Source organism: Myripristis murdjan, chromosome 17 (assembly GCF_902150065.1).
Source record: "Myripristis murdjan chromosome 17, fMyrMur1.1, whole genome shotgun sequence".
Lineage (NCBI taxonomy): Eukaryota > Metazoa > Chordata > Actinopteri > Holocentriformes > Holocentridae > Myripristis > Myripristis murdjan.
Window position 1 is genome coordinate 11,237,843 of NC_043996.1, and position 19,138 is coordinate 11,256,980.

Genomic DNA, 19,138 nt, shown 5'->3' on the forward strand with positions numbered 1-19,138 from the left:
TTTGTCTGCTTTCCTTTTGGCTGCCACTTGATGCAAAATTATGCATGTAACTGAAAGAAAAAGCTGCTCTACATATGATGCAAAACATACATTCGCATGATTGTCTTGTGGTGATTCCCTTTTTTTTTTTTTTTTTTTTTTTTTTTTTTTTACAAAACCTACATGTCAGCAGTCAGAGGGACATCCTGACACACAGCTTGAAGAATGCTGAGTATGCTGCTGAGTATTTGACCCATACAGTTCTTATATCTTGAACCATGACTGTCTGCACAGCTGCCCAGAAGTGGATAACCGTTAATGTCACACATTGCTTCAGTACTGTGGTTAGTAGTAGTGTATGTGATGTACACAGGGCGGGGAAATGTGAGGGAGAAGTGTAACTTGTGTAATCAGCCAGAAGAGCTGTCAGAAAATATTCATTTCCCTTTATTTTACCAGGTGAGTCATCATGAAAATCCCATCTTTTTTAAGGGAGCCCTTAAATGGAGTGTCTCCTGTGTATGAGGTATGTATGAGGTGAGGTAAAGCACTGTAATTCTTTATTATTATTATTATTATTATTATTATCTGGATATGTGTTCAAATCTGACCCAGCAGAAACATTTGGTTTATTTCCTACTTTAATGTTCATATCTATTGACAGGCATTGCAAATTCTACAAATTTCCATGGTACAAACTATGAACAATAGCTGGTACGTATAAAATACACATAAAAGTGAATTACAGTTCTATACATTCAATCACAGATTAAAGTAAAATAATTCCAAATCCTGATCATTTCCAAGAAGATACCCAGGAGCCTAAACTGTGTTGATCCATGATGCCCAAATTTGTCAGCTCCAATGAAACTCCTCATGCATAATGACAAATTGTTAATTAAATAACTGCAATAACTGTTGTTGGAGGATGCCAACAACAGTCAGCCATAGTGTAAGTCCCATTAGATTCTGCTACTTTTTTTTTACATCACAGAGTTATAATAGGCTCATGATTCTCTTCTTCTGCATTCTCAATCAGTTTATTGGTGTCCACCACGTCAGGCGGGGACTGGTCACTGTCCCTGTAGAGTGGGTTGTCAAAGGCCGGTAAGGGACGACCAGACTTCTTGTAGAAGTAGAACGCAACGCCCGCCAGCACGGCAATGATAGCAATGACCAGCACAACTGCCAAACTTGCATGGGCACGGCTTCGAGGATCCAGTATCAGATGTGCTGCACAAGTTCAGTAAGAAGATGAAGATTAGTCAAAGAAATGTAATTGTAAGCATGAAATTAAAATCAAGAGAGAAATGTATGTAATTTTTTTCTTTTCTTTTCTTTTTTCTTTTTTTTTTTTTTTTTTTAGATCCACATGGACTTTAATACTCATTTACTATTTGATAGAACTACAGTAGAAACAGACAGTTACTCACCCCCCGTTGGTGATGGCCCTTGCAGTGGTACTGGTGGGGGAAACAGATAATTTGGTCAAATAACCAACCTAATTTTAATTGTTTTTCTGGAATATGTTACTGCTATCGGTGAGTTTCTGTTACAACATTACACCTGTTACACATTTTTATTTTTACAAAACAAACAAACAAACATAAATTCAGTGTGCAGTGGTCTGATTGTTTCACCTTTGGCTGTTTTGCAGATGTATGCCCTGCTATACCAACGGGCACCTGTCCTCCATTTCCCATCTGAGGACACAATCTCTCCATAAGTGTCGTCATCAGGCTCTAGTATGTCCCAGTTAGTGTAGTCCATGACTTTTTTGTCCAACCACAACCATGACCCTGGGAACAGAAAGAAAATTTTCTCTTTGATAATTTGATAGAAGAACTATTAAATACCATTATCTAGCAATTTGGTACTATGTAACACCTGTTCCAGATGAAAAGTGATTTACTATGAGTGCTTAATAACATGTCACAATTTTGCAGTTTTACTAAGGTTTTTGTCCAAAGTTAAATACACTCTCCTATCGACCAAGAAGTTTTCCTTCAATTTGCGTTATTTAGCATAACTACATGAATGATTTGTTTGAAGTGACACCAAACACAGGAGACTACTTTTTGGGTTGCATTGACATGTTTTGTTTAAAAGGATCCTATTGCAGTTGCTATTGGCTGATCTTGTTACATATGATTAGAGTTATCTGTTTTGTCATGGTTTGTCACTGATCAGCCAACAGCTGATTAGAATTGCAACAGCATGGGATTTGTTGGAGAGATACAATTTCTTTTGCATTTGGCATTCCTGCTGTATTCGATAGTGATCATGGACAGATACAGGAAAGGCAAAGGAGAGAGAGGGGATGACATGATGATATGTGGCAAATGCTTTACCAGGTGAGCCACTGGGCCACCTCCTAGTAGTATTTTATCATTATTATTATTATTATTATTATTATTTTGTTACCAGGAGTTGCAAGCCCAATGTGAAAAATTGTATCTTTGTCCCTTAACTGTTTTGGTTTAATACTGACATTTTATTAATTAACTCTAAGAGCAGTGAAAATAGTGAGTATGACTGTACCTTTGTGAGTTTTATATAGGCCAATCCAAAAAGAGCTGTGGCTTTCTTTAAATGTCTCCACGTTGGACTGGATGAACTGTTGCTCTAGGGGATCTTCAATGCTGGCCAGCATTCCACCTTCACAATACAAAATTAACAATTTTAATGAAAATTTAACAAAACAGATTACTAATTTAAAGCTGCTCTCTACAATTTTGTACAACAGTGACTTGAAGTGGAAGTGAGAGGCAATGGAAAAAATTTACTTCAATGCTCAAAAATCATGTAATGTGATAACAGTGCACTTCACACTGGCCTGTTGGTGATTGCTTTGCCCCAGAAACACACCAAACAGATAAGAAACACAATAGATATGTTACTGAAATAAGCCTGGATGGATCTCCTTACCGTGTCTTATACAGCTAGAAGATGCTTCTGCCCATCCGCTTTCGTCTGTTACAAATAGATAGCAATAACTCCTGAATGGCTGCCAAGGAAGACTGCTCTCTCTGTACCATACATCTACCTCTTCAGGGCAAACTCCTGGGAAGTGTGTCGATTCTGTGGGCGGCACCTCTGTAAGTCAGAGGAATAAAAATGATGTAAGCCTTTGGATCCAGTAATTACATTCCCCTGCTACCGAACCATTTGATACCGTGATTCTAAATTGCTGTGGTATAACAAACAAACTAGGCCATATCTGTGCCATGAGGTAAAAATCATTTAATTTTATACTCAAATAATTTGTACTGTTAAAGAACAATTATTGTATGACTCAGAAACTCTTTTGCTACAACAGCATTGGGAATCAGATAGTCTGGCTTTTACATTCACTACGTCACTTTCAGTGACGTATTATTAAACATGGCGGATTTATTCACCTTTTAACATTGTATTCTGATAATTTTCATACCTGTAGACTGCATACAAACACTGTTCATGGTCTGATTGCAGGAGGCAGTTTTCCATGTTCCATCCACATCCACATACACACAAGATCTATCACTGCGTGGTTCACCTGGGTACCAGTTGACAAGGCTCAAGTGCCAACCATCAATGTACTTGAAATAACCACCAGTCTGAAAGCAAGGATGGATAAAAGTGCAGTCAGCCACAGACTGTAAGTAGTAACATGATTAAGCATAATTTTGAAACTTTGCATTGTCAACTTATTTTCTTTTACTTTTGATTGCTTTGCCAAATGGATTCAAAATCTGCTGAAATTCCCTTAAAGAAAATTGAACCCCTGTTGAGTGTTGGGCTGCTGTTACCTGGACATGAGTCTGCATGGTGGTGAAATATCCGCTAATGAAGAATACTGTATTTGTATCTCTACATTCACTTCCATAGTGTGGCAAAACAGTTCTCAAAAGAACACATTAAGCACAGAAACCAACGTGAACAAAGTGGATTATGTCAATATAAAAAAGCTGCTGTTGTTGTGTTCTTGTTTAACGTCATCTGGAATGTAGATCCAGCGGGTAGCACCTACAGGAAACTTCTGCATAGTAGTCTTTTGCCAGGAAGAAACAACCTGACTGTAACAAACATGAACTACTTTCATAAACAACTGTAATTACATGAAAAAAGGCACTATGGAAGAGAATGGAGAGACATAAATTCTGCATTGTAGATTAGCAGCCCAGGAGAGCATGGAGCAACTAATAGGATATTTCACCACCATCTGGCCTGTGTAATTTGTACTGGGTGGTATAAATTAGACAACCCAACACTCCACCATAGATAAGTTTTGTTTCAAAGGTCTGCTATGCAAGATTGAAGATCAACACTGGCACATGAGACTATGGACCCTATTTTGATGGATCAAGAGTGCAGGCACAAAACATTATTATGATTAAATCTTTCTATGGCCAGTGCAGTTGGCCACACCTTAATCATACCCAGTACAAACTGCCTCACTCATTGCCTTAGCTGCACTGACACTGGATGTTTGATGTGCATTTAAGCATGTCTACTGGTTGAAAAATGTGTACTACAGTGAAATAGAAATTATTACCATGCTAAAAAGGGATTTGTGTGATTTTGGAGAGGTTGTGGGTGCATGTCTGCCAACCAAAGCCGCAAATATAGTACAGAACACAACTGCGCCTTGTTATCTATGCTGTTGTCTGGGGAGCTATAAGCGCAAATCCTGATTTTCTTGGTGGGTTCCTACTGAAACACTCCATGCTGTGCCTCCATCCCACATTGGTGCATTCAAGTTCAATGGAATATTAAACTGGTGCAGGTGGGAATAAAGGTAGGATTGTCAGTTGGGTGAGCACAAAATACTACTGAATAATGACTTGAACAGCTTTATTTTGAAATTCATCCTCCTCCTTGGAATTAGTCAGTGTGAACTTATTGGCAAATGCACTTAGTTGTATGTGTTCTTATCAAATGCTTCCAGCCCTGCGCTTTACCTCTCCTTTATTCAGTCCAATCCACAGAGGAGCCTTGAGATTACCGGACTGGAGCTCGACATAGGCCTGTAGCCACTCATTTCGCACGCTAGCCAGTTTGGCTCCATCAGCCATGCAGTTCTTCTTGGCATCACTCCAGGTCATGTTTTGAGTCACAATCTTGATGGAGTCATTCGCCACCTTGACATAGGTGGTAAGAATTGTTGTGTCTGTTGAGGCTGGGATATTTGGGTCTGTTGTAGGCAAGAGGGAAACCAGATGAGAGGTGATTTTAGTTTTTCTTTAACATCTTTGTCAGGAAAACAGTGTTAGCATGATAAAAGCTATTTTTCCATTTCCTCCAGAAAATTGAAATCATTCATCCACCACTTCTAAAGACTCTCTGATACAGGGATCTATTTTTGCAAAACTAAGACACTGTAAAAATGAGCAGGCTGTGAAGGAAAGCAAGCTGAATTGTGAGGAATGCGTAATCAGTGAGCGTGATGGGGGTTGGCATTAATCATGACCATATGTGCGTTCCCATGATCCTTGACACTAAAATTGTACAGTGTTGCTTGATTGTTACAGGCACAATCCCTCATGAGCCTCTCCCCACTTAGGTACTCTCAAGTTCAATGCATGCCCTGTGCTTGACAATATATCCTGCAACAATTCTAACTGTGCACAGTTTTTGCTTGAATCCATGCCTGGCATTGATTTGTAGCGTACAGACTTCCTTGTGAGCTATAAGGTGGAATGTGATGGATCGCATAAGTTAAAGCAACCTCTTAATGTTAAAAAAGCTTGAGAACCTCAGAATATAGGCTAGATCTTGTTTACTACAACCAGTTCTACGTCACAAGGAAAGCATAAAAGAGTCTTGGCTGAGGATAAGCTTACCAACGTTTCGAAGACAGATGTGTCCATTTGTGTCATTGCAGGACTTTATCAGCCATTTCCCAACCCCATTGGAGGGATTGGTGGACATCACCACACATTCTTCCTGGTAAGCAACAGAGAAAATTATGAAAATGTAGAAAAATGAAAGTTGCAACTGTGACAGAATTCATTGTGATTCTGGAGGAGGTCTGGGTTGAGGAGATCATGATAAATTTCTAGTTTGGGACTGATGATGCTACTATAATAGCACTCAACTGGTAATGAAACTTCAGACAAGCAGTGTATCGAATGAGGTCAATCTCACATTCACGGTCTACAGAGCAACTCCAAAAAGATTCATTTGATTCAGATCTTTTGGTTTCATGATTTCCCAGCTGATGATGTTGTGGCTACAATCCATGATCATAATTTTACTATCTCCACTTCCCATTTTGGACTTACTGACTCATCATGTTGTAGATGTGTGTGCTGATATTAAATGCCTATAATCACTCATCTGAGTGCAAAAAAAAAAAAGTCTCTCTTTCCATATCCTTAATTTACAGCTAGGTTTCTGCAGATGAACACACTAAACAATAGTTTAGTTCACCCAGTGTCCCTGTGTGACTAGGCCACTCACACTGCTTTGTCGTTATTGTTGTGTAATTGTTGTGCTTATTAGCACTGCATTATGTTATTATTGCTATCATAGTGTCGTTATGACAAATTTGTGGTTGTCTGGCTAGTTCGGTTTATATTTTTTCACTCTTATTAAGTGATTCTAAATGTTATAACAGGTGATGTCACCACCTGTTGTACTCTATGGGTGGAGACATCACCCACCACCAAAGACCAGGTGCCCTACTTCTCACCACTAGAGGTCAGGTTTCAGAGAGATTTGGGCTCAGTTAATTTTGAAATAGTCTACTGACTTCAAGTGATGCTCATCATTGTGTGGAAAGTACTCACTGAATATTCAGTAAAAGTAAAGTGAGCGTTATTCTCTATTCTCCCCAGAAAGATTCCCAAACCTGGACACCCTGCGTGCAGTTATGGGTAATGTCAGAAATGCGGTCAGGTTAGGGTTGAGTCTAGGTTTAAAAATGGCGTATGGGTTAAGTTTAGGACTTGGGTTATATTGTCTGTGACACTGTGAACATCTAGTTTACACTGAGCGAACATCTGTTTTTATTGCTGTCCAGCCATGATTCCTGTTATAATTCATTCCAAGTCACAAATGGAGCAGAGTAAAATCAAATTTTGAAATATTACCTCATTCCATCCATGATAGTAATTTCCCTGACGACGGCGATTTTTCTGTGTTGGAGAATCAGAGAGTCCGAATTTTTAATATAAACAACACATAAAGAAAATACTTTTCTTTCTAACAGAATTGTTGTGTACAACTCACTCACTTCAGTATGTCAACTTACATTGTATCCCCAGTTGGTATACCTCCTTGGACGCCCATCAGTCCAGAAAAATTCATCACCTCGTAAACTATTCAAACCAATCCAGAGGTCAGTGGTATGTGGCATCTGGGTGATCAAATACACTGGAAAATAAACATATAGACAGTTAAACATATAGATTGATCAGCTCATGCTACAAATGTATGCATGTCACAGTTAGATTTTTCACCTTGTTCGCTTTTTTTCCATGGCATAATGTACTCTTATTAATCAGCAAATACCCCAAAATATTTTCTTGTATTTTTATATCAGTCAGCTTGTGAGGGTTTTAATTTATGCATGTCGATCACCCTGCAACACTCCCTAAAATTACATGATATATAGTGTGAATGTTTTACTGGTGAAGTCAAAGTCCCCCTGTGACCCTAGTGAGGATAAGCGGTTTAGAAGATGAATGAAATCAAATTAAACAAACCTTGCACACGCCTTGAGAGAATAGAGACTAAATTCCCTCCCATTGCTTTGCAGTGCTTCCTTGATCCCTCCCAGGTGTCAATGTTCGTAATGATGCTGTAACACTATAGGTGAGAAATTGTTTTAATTCCAGAAATTTGTAGCACGTACAACCACCAAAATGCTCACCCTGTCAGGTTAAAGGATACCAATTCCACATGAGAAAAATAGACTAAGAGCTTGATTCACATGGTGGATAAGGCTTTACACTCTGCAGAGCAAAACTAAAATCCTCCCATCGCTATCAAGCAGAATGAAACTCTGACCTTTGAGTCAAATGTTGTCCAGCCGAATGGACAACCACCTTTAGGGGGCACTGTGGGGGCTGCAGTGGTGTTGACAGGCACTGAGATGCTACGTTTACAAATGGACTCATGCTCCCACCCGCAATTATAATCACGCCAGAAGCCTGTGAGCACATCAGAGACATAACGGTCAACACTTCAAACAATGCAATTTACATAGATAAAAGATCAGTTAAATTTATTACATGCAAGTCAGCGCGAACATTTTTTACTTTACTTACCGGTATAGTAAGTCATGGCAACACAGTTCTCATCATTATTCTTAAAATCAGGTTGCTCTTCATCCCACCTTTGAAACAGCACTGGAGAACCATCCATCCAGCTTACAACACAGATAAATAATGAACATTTTGTAAGGAACCATGTCATTCTATAAATGTTAACTCTGAGACAAAATTAAATAAATAACTAATTAACTAATGGAAGACATGCACTTTGTAGGACTGTACAAAAATGTAGCATACAGGTGAAAAAACAGAAAATATTTAAATAGTTAATAGGAATCAGTGATTCAAACATAAAAAGTGCCTTCACCATAAATAAGAAAATGCTTACTGCAGTATGATAATCTTATTTAGTTTATAACACAACTAATGTGTTGTTAATGTTTAAAAAGTCAAAGGTTTCTTCAGCCTCATATAACATCTAGTAAGTACAAATACTTTTAACCTACATCACATTTCTCACAGTCTACATATGTATGTATGTATTTATTAATTCATTAATTAATTTATTCAAATTTACTTCACACTCACCTATAAGTTTCATCAAGATCCACTGTTAGACCTATGTAATAAGAATCATAGTTTCTGGATATCTGCAGACACACACACACACACACACACACACACACGCACAGTGAGACCTACAGCACTTTTTCAAGATGATTTTTGAATATGTGCTGAATGTCAGTGTAATACCTGATGAGTTAATGCAGATAGAATGTGTTATAAAAGTCACTGCCAACCTGTTTCCAAAGAAAGACATTCTCAGCTTCACTGTTGATGACGACCAGGTCACCATGCCTCTCCTTACAGAAGTGACGAGCATCTTCCATTGCCATTGACCTCCTGTTAATATAATACTGATTCCCTCTCCACACCATCCAGCCATCAGCAGTCATGTTGTATTCTGCAAAAAATTGAGAAATAGACTGCACATAAACATTTGGCTTATCACAATTTTCATTAAAGTTTACCTGTGATCTCTCTTAGTTTCAATATGTCCTGCTAAACTGTCCTAAAAACTACTGTAACTTAGTTGGGATCGCAGAATTGTTCCAATGCTTTAAGTATAATGGCAATAATGTCAGTGTAGACATATAATTGCATCTTACCAGGGGCAGTGTCATTTGGTGGTGGCTTTGGAATCACTCCTGAAATGGCACAGAAAAAAATCATTTCTGTCAGAATCAATGCTTGAATAAATGCCTCAAATAAATAGCTGTGAAAGTAATGTGTATACTTTGGCAATAACATTGTTTTCTATAATTTGCTATCAGTTTTATTCAAAGTACTGCACAATGCCAAACATTAGCGTTAGTGGCTCTTGTGACAATCATATCCCAACGCTTGCAGCTCTCGTGCCACATTCTAGTTTTGGTGCTACACAAGTCCGTTGTAGCCCAATGGCACTCTAAACTGCAGTTGAATGTAGACAGCATACTATTAAGTCAAGTACTTTGACTAAAAAAACAACATACTAGACAACCGCCTGGTCTTGAGTAGACAACAGACTCAAAGCAAGGCACAAAATACACAACAAAAGGCAAAACTGGAAACTCACGGGACTCCTTTAAACCCTGTTCAACTTGATGAAAAACATGACTGAAAATCATAACCTGAACTAATTCAGTTTACAAGAGAATGCAGTTTTTTTTTTTTCTCTTCAAAATGGTGGGTGCCCACACTAAGACTCCTAAACATATTATTCATATTATTTTGAGTGTGCATAGGTTTGGCCGATGTAGGCTGTAGATCTAAGATCACAATCAGGCGAACATTAACACAAGCATCTTGCCTACTTTGGGCCGATGTAATCATTGAAAACTGTATTTGTTACCACAAAAGTGCTGCAGAGGCACAGTGGATTTGTAAATAAGACAGTTACTCTACAAAATATTGTGCTGGTCATGGCAAAAAGCATGATGCATGAACCTTGGTTACTTCCTTCCTTCCTTCCTTCCTTCCTTCCTTCCTTCCTTCCTTGCAAAATTAATGAATAAATGAGTGAATGAATAAACAGGGCAACACGTCACCTGCACGGATCTGACACAGCCAGTCATTAAAACTCTCACAGTGCACATCGTTCCAAGAGCCGTCTTCATCCCAGTTATATAATCTGTATTCAGCACAAGATTCCACATTATTTTTATTGTTTGGTTCTCCACTCATCCAGTGCAGGAAATTTACCTGTGGACAAGCAATAAAAAAAATACAATTACTCATTTTTTTTTTTAAATATTCACTAAGTAATTACACCATAGTAAACATACAACATGCATGATTCAGTGTTTTAAATGAATGGATGAAAAGTAAATAAATAAGTAAGTAAACTCACTGGAGATCCATCACTCCAAACATAACCAGTGACCGGGTCAGGTTCACTAAGGCCAATCCAGGCTCTTCCATAGGTACTGTATGTAAAATAAATGAGAAATTGTTAATGGGATTGCTATCCAGAGTTGACTTTAAAAAAATGCTGAAATAGAGAATATTTTCCTAATTTAGAAGCCTAACTATTGAAAATACAAGTGAAAGATATTTCCACAAAGCTTTGTAATCTCAGAACCTATTTGGTACTTTTTTTTCAGCGACAAATCTGATCTGAATCTAACAGATATGATCTGACACTGTCCCAGTATCCCCCTATTTCGCAGTAGCGATCATAGAGCATGCAGTGCCATGGGCATGCATTTGGGCAAACAGGGAAATTAGGGCATATGAATTAAGGAAAATGGAACTGCCTTCACCGTTGCAACTGTACTTTGTGATTTGTCTTGGCCTAGGAGAACAGGTGTAATTTTACCTTTAAAAAAAAAAGTCCAGATGAAAGTTTAAGTCTTAATTATTTCATTAAGTCGTACCTTCCCCCCACTCTTAGCTCAGCAGCACTGTGGATGCTGAGCAGATCTCCCCCAATGGCCCTGCAGTAGTCCCTGGCCTCATACCAGGTTTTCTCCGCTGAACGTGGCCCTGTAAAGAACTAGAACACAGGGGATACAAGATTTACTTTGGTAGGGTCACTTCAGTGTATCTTCTGATGCATCATTTAAAGGACACCTTGCTTAAAGCTACATAATGTAATGTTCCTTGTATTGGTTTTGTTTACATTCAAAATCCTTTGTCCTTGTGGCCAAATAAACATGCTGAATGCATATCCTACCCCAAAAGACATTTACAAACCCTTATTTTGAAAGTTGTATTGGTTACATTGGTGAATATTATGTTGCCTCACACACATGGCATGGGTAAATGTTATGTAAGCAATGTATTCACTCTAGCACCACTACTGCCCATAAACCACATTGGGTAGATTTAATAACCCATATAATGTAAGCACATAGGAGCACCTGACCACTCTGCTAAGATTAAAAAAGATTAAAGATTAAAAGATTTAAAAAACATAGAGGACTAAAAACATGCCAGGTTTAAATTGGCATCATTAAACAACTTGACTACAACTAATAAAGCTGATAATGGATGTGTTAGATTTACAGTGGATGTGTGAACGATCAAGAATTGACAATAGTCAATAGCATTGGCGGTGCCGAGGTGGTGTGAGAACCCTTATCAGTTCTGTGTGCGGCCCCATAAAGGCTTGGGCCAGCCTTGCATACACAACATTTTGCTGTATTTACACTGTATGTGTGAATATCTTCTGCTGTGCATGACAACTAGCAAAAACACATAGGCATAGACCGTCACCATTACATGGTACATGGCACATTGGACATTTTGTCATCAATGCAGTGTCTGTTTGTGGAAACACCAAGAACAATATGTGATACAGAGGTCCAATTGTACATCAGAGGTTGCCACATTATCTGATTGTGTGCAACATATTTCTAATGTGTTTAGCAGATGTCAACCTTTCATGATTGCTTGTGGCTGTACCTTAGCACAGAAGCTCCTTGAACCCACAGGACTCCAGCCATCTGGACACCTCGGAGGGGTAAGTGTTGGCGGGACAGGGGTTACAACTGCCCCCTCTGCCAGGTACTTGCAGATGTATTTCTCTTTATTGGTGCAGGGCAACACATCCCAGAGTCCAGCAAAAACCCCAGTTGTCATGGCAACACAGCCCTGTTGATGGCCTTGTGTGGTTGGGCAAAAATTACAACATAGAACATGTAATTTGTCCACTACCGACCATACTTCGGTATCTTAGAAATTGAATTTCTGGTTTCTCCATACCTGGCATTTCAGAATTCCAGTGAGTAAATGCCACTGGTTTTGTGTTTGCCCACACAAACTCATCAATGTTTTTCTGGTTTGAGAGTCCGAGCCAGAAGTATTTCTCTGGTCTCAGACCCACCAAGCTGATAAGGTATGCATTGTCCACCCTGGAAATATTCAGAGGTTTATTTCATTACTGGTTGCACTGAATTATCCTTGCATTTAGTAAATCAAAATATTTTTTCTCAGAAGTCTGTCTCAGAAATCCAAGTGAACATTAATGTCTTTGAAATTCTAGTAAATAACCAAAATGGCTGCATGTTCTTACGCAGTTGAGACATCAACCAAGTAGGAGTCTGAGCTCTTGCAGGTATCTTTGGCTTCGTCAAATGTTTTAGCCTCTGGCCCTACAAAGTAGCAGTAGGAGCCATGCCTTTTCCAGCCCTGTAGAAAAACCAAGCACAACCACCACCAATGCTGATTAAACATGACTTGTTTTGCTTTAAAAAAAAAAAAAAAAAAAAAAAGTTAAAATCCACTTGAGGTAAAAACGATCAGTTGAATATGATACTGCAATAAATTTCAGAATTAAACTTTGGATCTAAATCATGCACATGACAAACCAGGTAGAGGTGGTTTTTATTTTTTGATTATTTATATTTTTTTTTCATAGAACACAAGATGTAAATTTCACTCACTGCTTTGCAGCCTAAATCTTGTGGCACTTCTTCTGGTGTGGACGGTGTGGGGTCACTCGTCTTCATGCAGATGAAGCCGTGTTTCTCTTCGCATGAACGATCGGCCCAGTTCCCATTCTGCACGAGAAAATCTGTATTAAACCTGGACACTTCAAACATGCATATACATGTATATTTAACTACTCTTATATACTAATGCACTCAGTTAAACAACACCAGTTCAGTTTCACTATTCTTTTGGATCATAGTTATCTGCTGGTTGGTGAAGCCATTTAGTTTTTCATTTGGCAAATGAACGGCTAATAAGTAGTACTACTACAACAGCAAACAGTTAATAAGTAGATTACTATGTAATAAGTAAACATCATTAATTATTATTTCATTGTTTGTTAACTGTAAATAAGTATTAACTAAAGTTAATTAACTATCCATTTACCTATTATTATTGACAGTTATTTTAAAGTGTTACAGATGTGTGCACATACTGTCCACAGGTAAGCTACAGATGCAGCATATGTGTAAGTGGTGGTCCCTACCTCTCCCCTCATGAGAACACAGTCCTCTTGGTCAGCAGAGACAGTCGGCTCCCCAAACTCCCAGCTGGTGAAGGTGACAGTGGAGTGGTCACTCCAGTCAAACAGCCCCTCTGTCTTCTTGTCATTCAGTCCAATCCACAGCTCATCAGTAGCCGGTGCTGACAAGGACAGAGGAAAATGTTCATCATTCTCTAAACAATTAGCCATCTGTCACTATGTTAATATGTAAATAGTGACAGACAGACATTGTAAAAAGAATTAGTGTAGTTTTAAAGAGATTATTATACAGCAAAAACAGGTAGCAACATAGATAATAATAATAAAAAAAAATCTTTGTCTTGCTAGGAGGCTGAGTGTTATTCCATCAGTTTCTATCTGTTTTCTTTATTTACCATATCCAATTTGAGAGACGAGAAAGCTTTTGTCCTCCACATTGTCGGCACGTGCCAGTTCTCCTCCTTCTTTACGGCACTCAGTCAGAGCTTGGGACCATGTTTTCTTGTCACGGTTAAGATAGAAGCAGTGGCCATTGTAGGGGATCCAGTGGCTTGGACAAAAACCTGCCTCAACTGATCATAAAAACAAGATACAGACATCATATGGTGAAAATGAGCACCAAGAAACAATACAGTTTCATGGTAAACAAAGGAGTACTGCAGCAGAGAATATTATTTGTGTACCTTGAACAGGAGGTGGCAACGTCCCTCCTTTGAAGCAGATGTACCCCAGCTTCCTGGAGCAGAATGAACTTTGCCAGTAAAATTGTGTACCAGAATCAACAATTGCACAGTTGTGTCCTGGATTAGGAAGTGGATTTCCTAAAAAAAAAAAAAAAAAAAAAAAGAAAAGAAAAGAAAGAAAGAAAGAAAGAAAGAAAGAAAGAAAGAAAAGATGCTGATTACATTGTGGTTGTTACTTTGCATCATCCAGAATCAGGGGAAGCCACTTGTCCAGTGTGAGACACTGTGTGTCCCAGAGAGTTCAGAACCACTAAATTTTCATTTGTGAATATTATTTTCATCACTGTAATATGCAATACTGTAGTTTATACCATCATTTAAAAAGGGAATTGGAAGTAAATGTAAATAAAGAATAAGAATATAAAGGGCAAGTCAATAAAAACAAAATGAAAAATGTATACTAAATAAGTTTGTGCCTTAAGGTGCCTTTAAAAGGTTGTTTAAAAATCAGTGGTCAGTGGTTTCTACTCCTCTCAGACTATTGAGGAAGCTCCTCCACAGCTAAGTGCTAAATGCTCATTGTTCTAGGAACAACAAAAGGAAGTCTTGAAGAATTATTTTCCTTGCGAGTAGATACAGGGGAGGAGATACGTCACCTCAGGATTGCTTACTAGCCAGCTGGTCAGGAGAGTAAAATACTAAACTGCGGTTTAGGGCTTTTATGCCTTGCTCAGTGGAATTCTAGCAGGGCATGTGTGAGTAACATTTTGATCCTAAGTGTTTTCTTTTAAACTCAAGAATATTACTGCCTCAAACAAGAATGCAAAAAAGTAATATACTGGTATATCTGTTACTATAACTTACCAGCGTCCCATCTCAGATAACGGAAGGGCTTCCCATTGGTCCACTGCCAACCATGTTCCTGGTCCAGGACCAGCCCGATCCACAGTTTATAGTGCTCTGTACCCACTAGTGCTGTGAGTGTGTGAGACACAAAAAGGGGAAATAATAGTAAAGAAATTAGCACACACTAAAATAGATGGTGTGTTCATTGCACACAAATATAACACCAGAATAACAACATTCAATATTCATTCAACATATCAACACAAGCGGTGCATTTATCCACAAAGTGAGGCCAGAATTGTAAGGTTTATGGCCACTTTTAAGTCACATTTAACTTTGTAGCTTGAAATGTCTTGTGTTGTCAGTGCTGAATAGTGCTGAACAGATGAAAAGCTGAGTGAAACTGAAGTGACAGGAAAATTTTTGCTCCAAAACACAGTACAAGTTGCAAACTGGTACAAGTTGTAAACTTTGCGCAATGAACACGTGTCATTTTATTCTTGGCTGTTCTCCTCACAATATTATGTAGCAAAGTTTATTCTGTTTGCTTGGAAATTTTATTTTGTTTATGAAAAGCCAAAGCCCCAGGGGTGCATTGAGATCTTCAGCGCACTTCCTCATGATGCAACTGGTACAGCTCTAAAGCGCAATGAACTATCATTTCAAAAATAAGGTCACCTCCCCCACATTATTGTCCCACAGAACTTACCGCTTCTTAAGCATTGAAAATATTACACAGAGTTGAAATTCCCATGTTACGCAACATTATCTTTAGAATTAGAAAGAAAAGCATAATAAGAATTAAAATGAGAATATCCCATATTAGGTGATTTTTAGCACAAAGTTAAATTGTGGTACTTCATGAAAGGTAGTAGATAATCTAAGTCTTGTTTTTATAAGGATGGGCCTTTTGCAGGCTGTATTGTGGATAAATGACATCCTATATATTTCAGATATTTTAATTTTATTTGTTTTTGTGGACATATAATAGTTTGGAAATGACCTCTTGAAGTCTCTCTTAACGTGTATCAGCAGCAGCTTATATGGCAGTTTATCAAAATCAATAGATTAATGATCACGTGCAATGTCAATTTATGAGAAAATACTGTGAAAGTTACCATGAATGCCATGCCATGAAAGTTTTATTAAAAGAAACTTTTTTGATTTGATAAAAAATTAGGTAATGTGTGAATGTCTGCTATGGAATACACTACAGAGCTGAATGCAAAGATTAGCAGTAAACAGATCATCCACAATGTGCCTGTTTCACTGGGTAACATTACACACACATTCACTTCATCAGTACAAGGAGATATCCACTGGGGGGCGCTGTACCTGAGACATAAGCCTGTTCATGGGGATCGGAGACGCTGAGCAGGGAGGCACCTTGCTGTTTGCAGCTGGCCTCAGCCTCAGGCCAAGTCAGAGCTGACTGTGTGTTGATCTGGTAAAATGCTTCTGATATAGGATTTTTCTTCCAGTGTTCTGTGGCTGGGAAACAGAGATACAGAAACATGGAAAACCAAATTATTCAGTCATTAAATCTTTGATTAATTTGTGTCATCTAAGACAGCAGCTTCATACCTCTGTAAGTTGCATCAAACATCAAAGAGGTGGGATCATTATGAACTTGCACCAGAATAGCTTATTAAATGGCATTCTCAGGCAAAATTTCAGCTGACAACTACATTGATTGCTTAATAATTTTCACAAGCTAATGCTTGTGGTGGTAAAGTTTTGCTTCATATTTAGTAAGATCAAAGTCTTAACAGTTTTCTGAGGTAATACTCACAAGTACTTGGGCAGTAGCCCCAGAGTTCATGATCAAATTTTGTCTCAACTGCACACCAGCTGCGTCTCACAGAGGAGTCGAACGTGGTGCACTCACTGAACCAGCGGTCTTTGTATAGGAAGGGAAACATACAGGGCTTTCCAAACGAATTTCCCTCAATGGTATAAAGTACTAAAAGGAGACAAAAGGGAGTAAGATGAGTATAAACCTCTTTAACTGACATGACAAACAATTTTAGAAATATATACAACTGTCTACATGTATGATGTTACTAACTTCTTTTTTAAACAATGTATTTATTGAGGTATTCACTCCCACCCCTCCAAAAAAAAAAAAAAAAAAAATGTAAACAATAACAATAACAATGCTTATAATGGTACTGACAATACTGACTTCGATTTTCACATAGGCTTACATAGTAGATAGACAGCCAAACTCCAGGAATTTGATGCCCTAATTAATAATGAAGTTGTTGGCAAACACTAATTCAAACATGTCTCTAGTCTCTAAGATTGCGTCTAGCCTGCCCATCCAAAGGAGGAACAGGCAATAAATATCTCATGAGTCAGTTTACAAAAAGTTAACTCATAGGATATCCTCCAATTGCAACTAAATCAATCTGCTCTCGCCTCGCCTTTTTCGACCTTCTATTTTTAGTCTGTAAAAATGTCTGCACCACTGACAAATTAAGATCCTCTAAAGCAAATAGTTTAAGACTGTACCTCTGTAAGTTCTTGTGCAAGCACCGCTGGATGTCCCTGCAATTGTGATTTGGCTGTTGGGCCCAGTTTCTTTGGAGAGAACCACCGAGTCTTCTGCTTTGATGTTTATGTAAAGCTCTTGACCTTTGAGGGCCAGCAGCGTATTATTCTTGCATTCCCACCTTTGCAGCTCACTGTTTTCATCACAGTCATAGAGGTTTACTTCGCTCCCCACAGTTTTCCCCTGGGCTCCAAGGCACTTTTTGCCCACAGGTGCAAAAAGTCGGTCACCAGTTGTCCAGCGGAGGTCATAGCACCGGGTTTTTTTCACCAAACATAAATCAGTGGCCTTGTTCTTGAGTAAAAATTGTGAATCTGAAGAGAAACATTGTTAAATAATCAGTGTAGGTACAATATTTTTTGAACTGCTGCCTAGGACAAAATTTTATTTCCAGCTGGCTTTAAGCTGGTTTTACATGGAGCAACTTGGATTCAACTTCAGTTTGCATAACTGAGAGTAGTTAGGTTTGAGTTTTGTTACACAAACACCAAATGTTAATCAAGCATTTTTTTTTTAAATCATCATTTAAAATGTTAAGTGCTTCCTGTCAGCAACAATAAATGTTTGATTTGCAACTGCAGCAAATTACATGAAAGGTGTAGTGTATAAAACCAGCCTTAACACATGAAGGGTGTGTTTTCTTTTGTTTTCTTCTGGACATCTCTCTTCAACAGGTACCTCTTTCACTGCAACAGGATGCAGAGGATTTGCATCCTGTTGTTAGTACAGACTCTCACTGGAGCTGTGTCAGTTCTGTCTGGCCCACATTTTAATCTTTATGTTAAAGAAGACATAAACTCAGAATAACCACAAAATAAACCAAAACTTAATCATCAAAGTCTTGACCACCATCCTGTGGCAAAGGCAACATCAGAATTAGAATCATAATCAATTTAGTCTGCAAGTAAGGACTTTCCATGGTGTTGGGTGCCCTGAAATACTGACATCTTAATTTCACAAAACGTATTTATATACTGTATTAGAAGCAGCCTGTCACACAAAACAGTTTAACAGCATACTGTACCATCTGTAGGCAAACACTGGGATGCTTGGACGAGGAGCACAAACGCTGCAAGACGTATCCACATGGTTATCATTCTTCTCTTATGTGTGACCCCAGCAGACACTGTCCATGCATTGCTAGCAGGGGACATGTTGGCTGTGAGCATGATCATGAAAAGGAGGGAATCTTAAAAGCATTGACCCATCCTGTCATTAAAAAAAATCTGAAAAAAGGAAAAAAAAATGTATAAACGTCATGTTGCAGAAGGATGGATGAGGTTGAAGGGGGTGGGGGGTGGGGATGGGGGGTGGGGTTGGGATGGGGATGTTGGGGGGGCTGCCCGCTTGCCTACCCTCAAATGCTGACGCAGCTCCATGTAGCAATGATAGGGCTTTTTTTTAAAAATGTGCA

The 19,138-nt window shown here is 38.5% G+C and overlaps 1 protein-coding gene across 1 annotated transcript; it reads right to left on the reverse strand.

Annotated features, from left to right (window-relative positions):
* Positions 1 to 602: 602 nt before the first annotated feature.
* On the reverse strand, positions 603 to 18,915 carry LOC115375168 (macrophage mannose receptor 1-like). The gene is made up of 31 exons (XM_030074534.1): positions 18,749 to 18,915; positions 17,685 to 18,038; positions 16,963 to 17,133; positions 16,506 to 16,661; positions 15,189 to 15,299; positions 14,325 to 14,462; positions 14,037 to 14,213; positions 13,645 to 13,802; positions 13,109 to 13,225; positions 12,739 to 12,854; positions 12,429 to 12,577; positions 12,129 to 12,328; positions 11,099 to 11,217; positions 10,573 to 10,648; positions 10,271 to 10,424; positions 9,350 to 9,388; positions 8,981 to 9,144; positions 8,769 to 8,830; positions 8,235 to 8,335; positions 7,975 to 8,117; positions 7,671 to 7,773; positions 7,217 to 7,338; positions 7,056 to 7,100; positions 5,805 to 5,907; positions 4,923 to 5,155; positions 3,413 to 3,578; positions 2,908 to 3,075; positions 2,521 to 2,637; positions 1,620 to 1,778; positions 1,413 to 1,442; positions 603 to 1,212 (listed from the first exon to the last, which is right to left on the reverse strand). The coding sequence occupies exons 1-31, from the start codon at positions 18,897 to 18,899 to the stop codon at positions 968 to 970; spliced, it is 4,347 nt and encodes a 1,448-aa protein (XP_029930394.1). The 5' UTR covers positions 18,900 to 18,915; the 3' UTR covers positions 603 to 967.
* Positions 18,916 to 19,138: the final 223 nt, after the last annotated feature.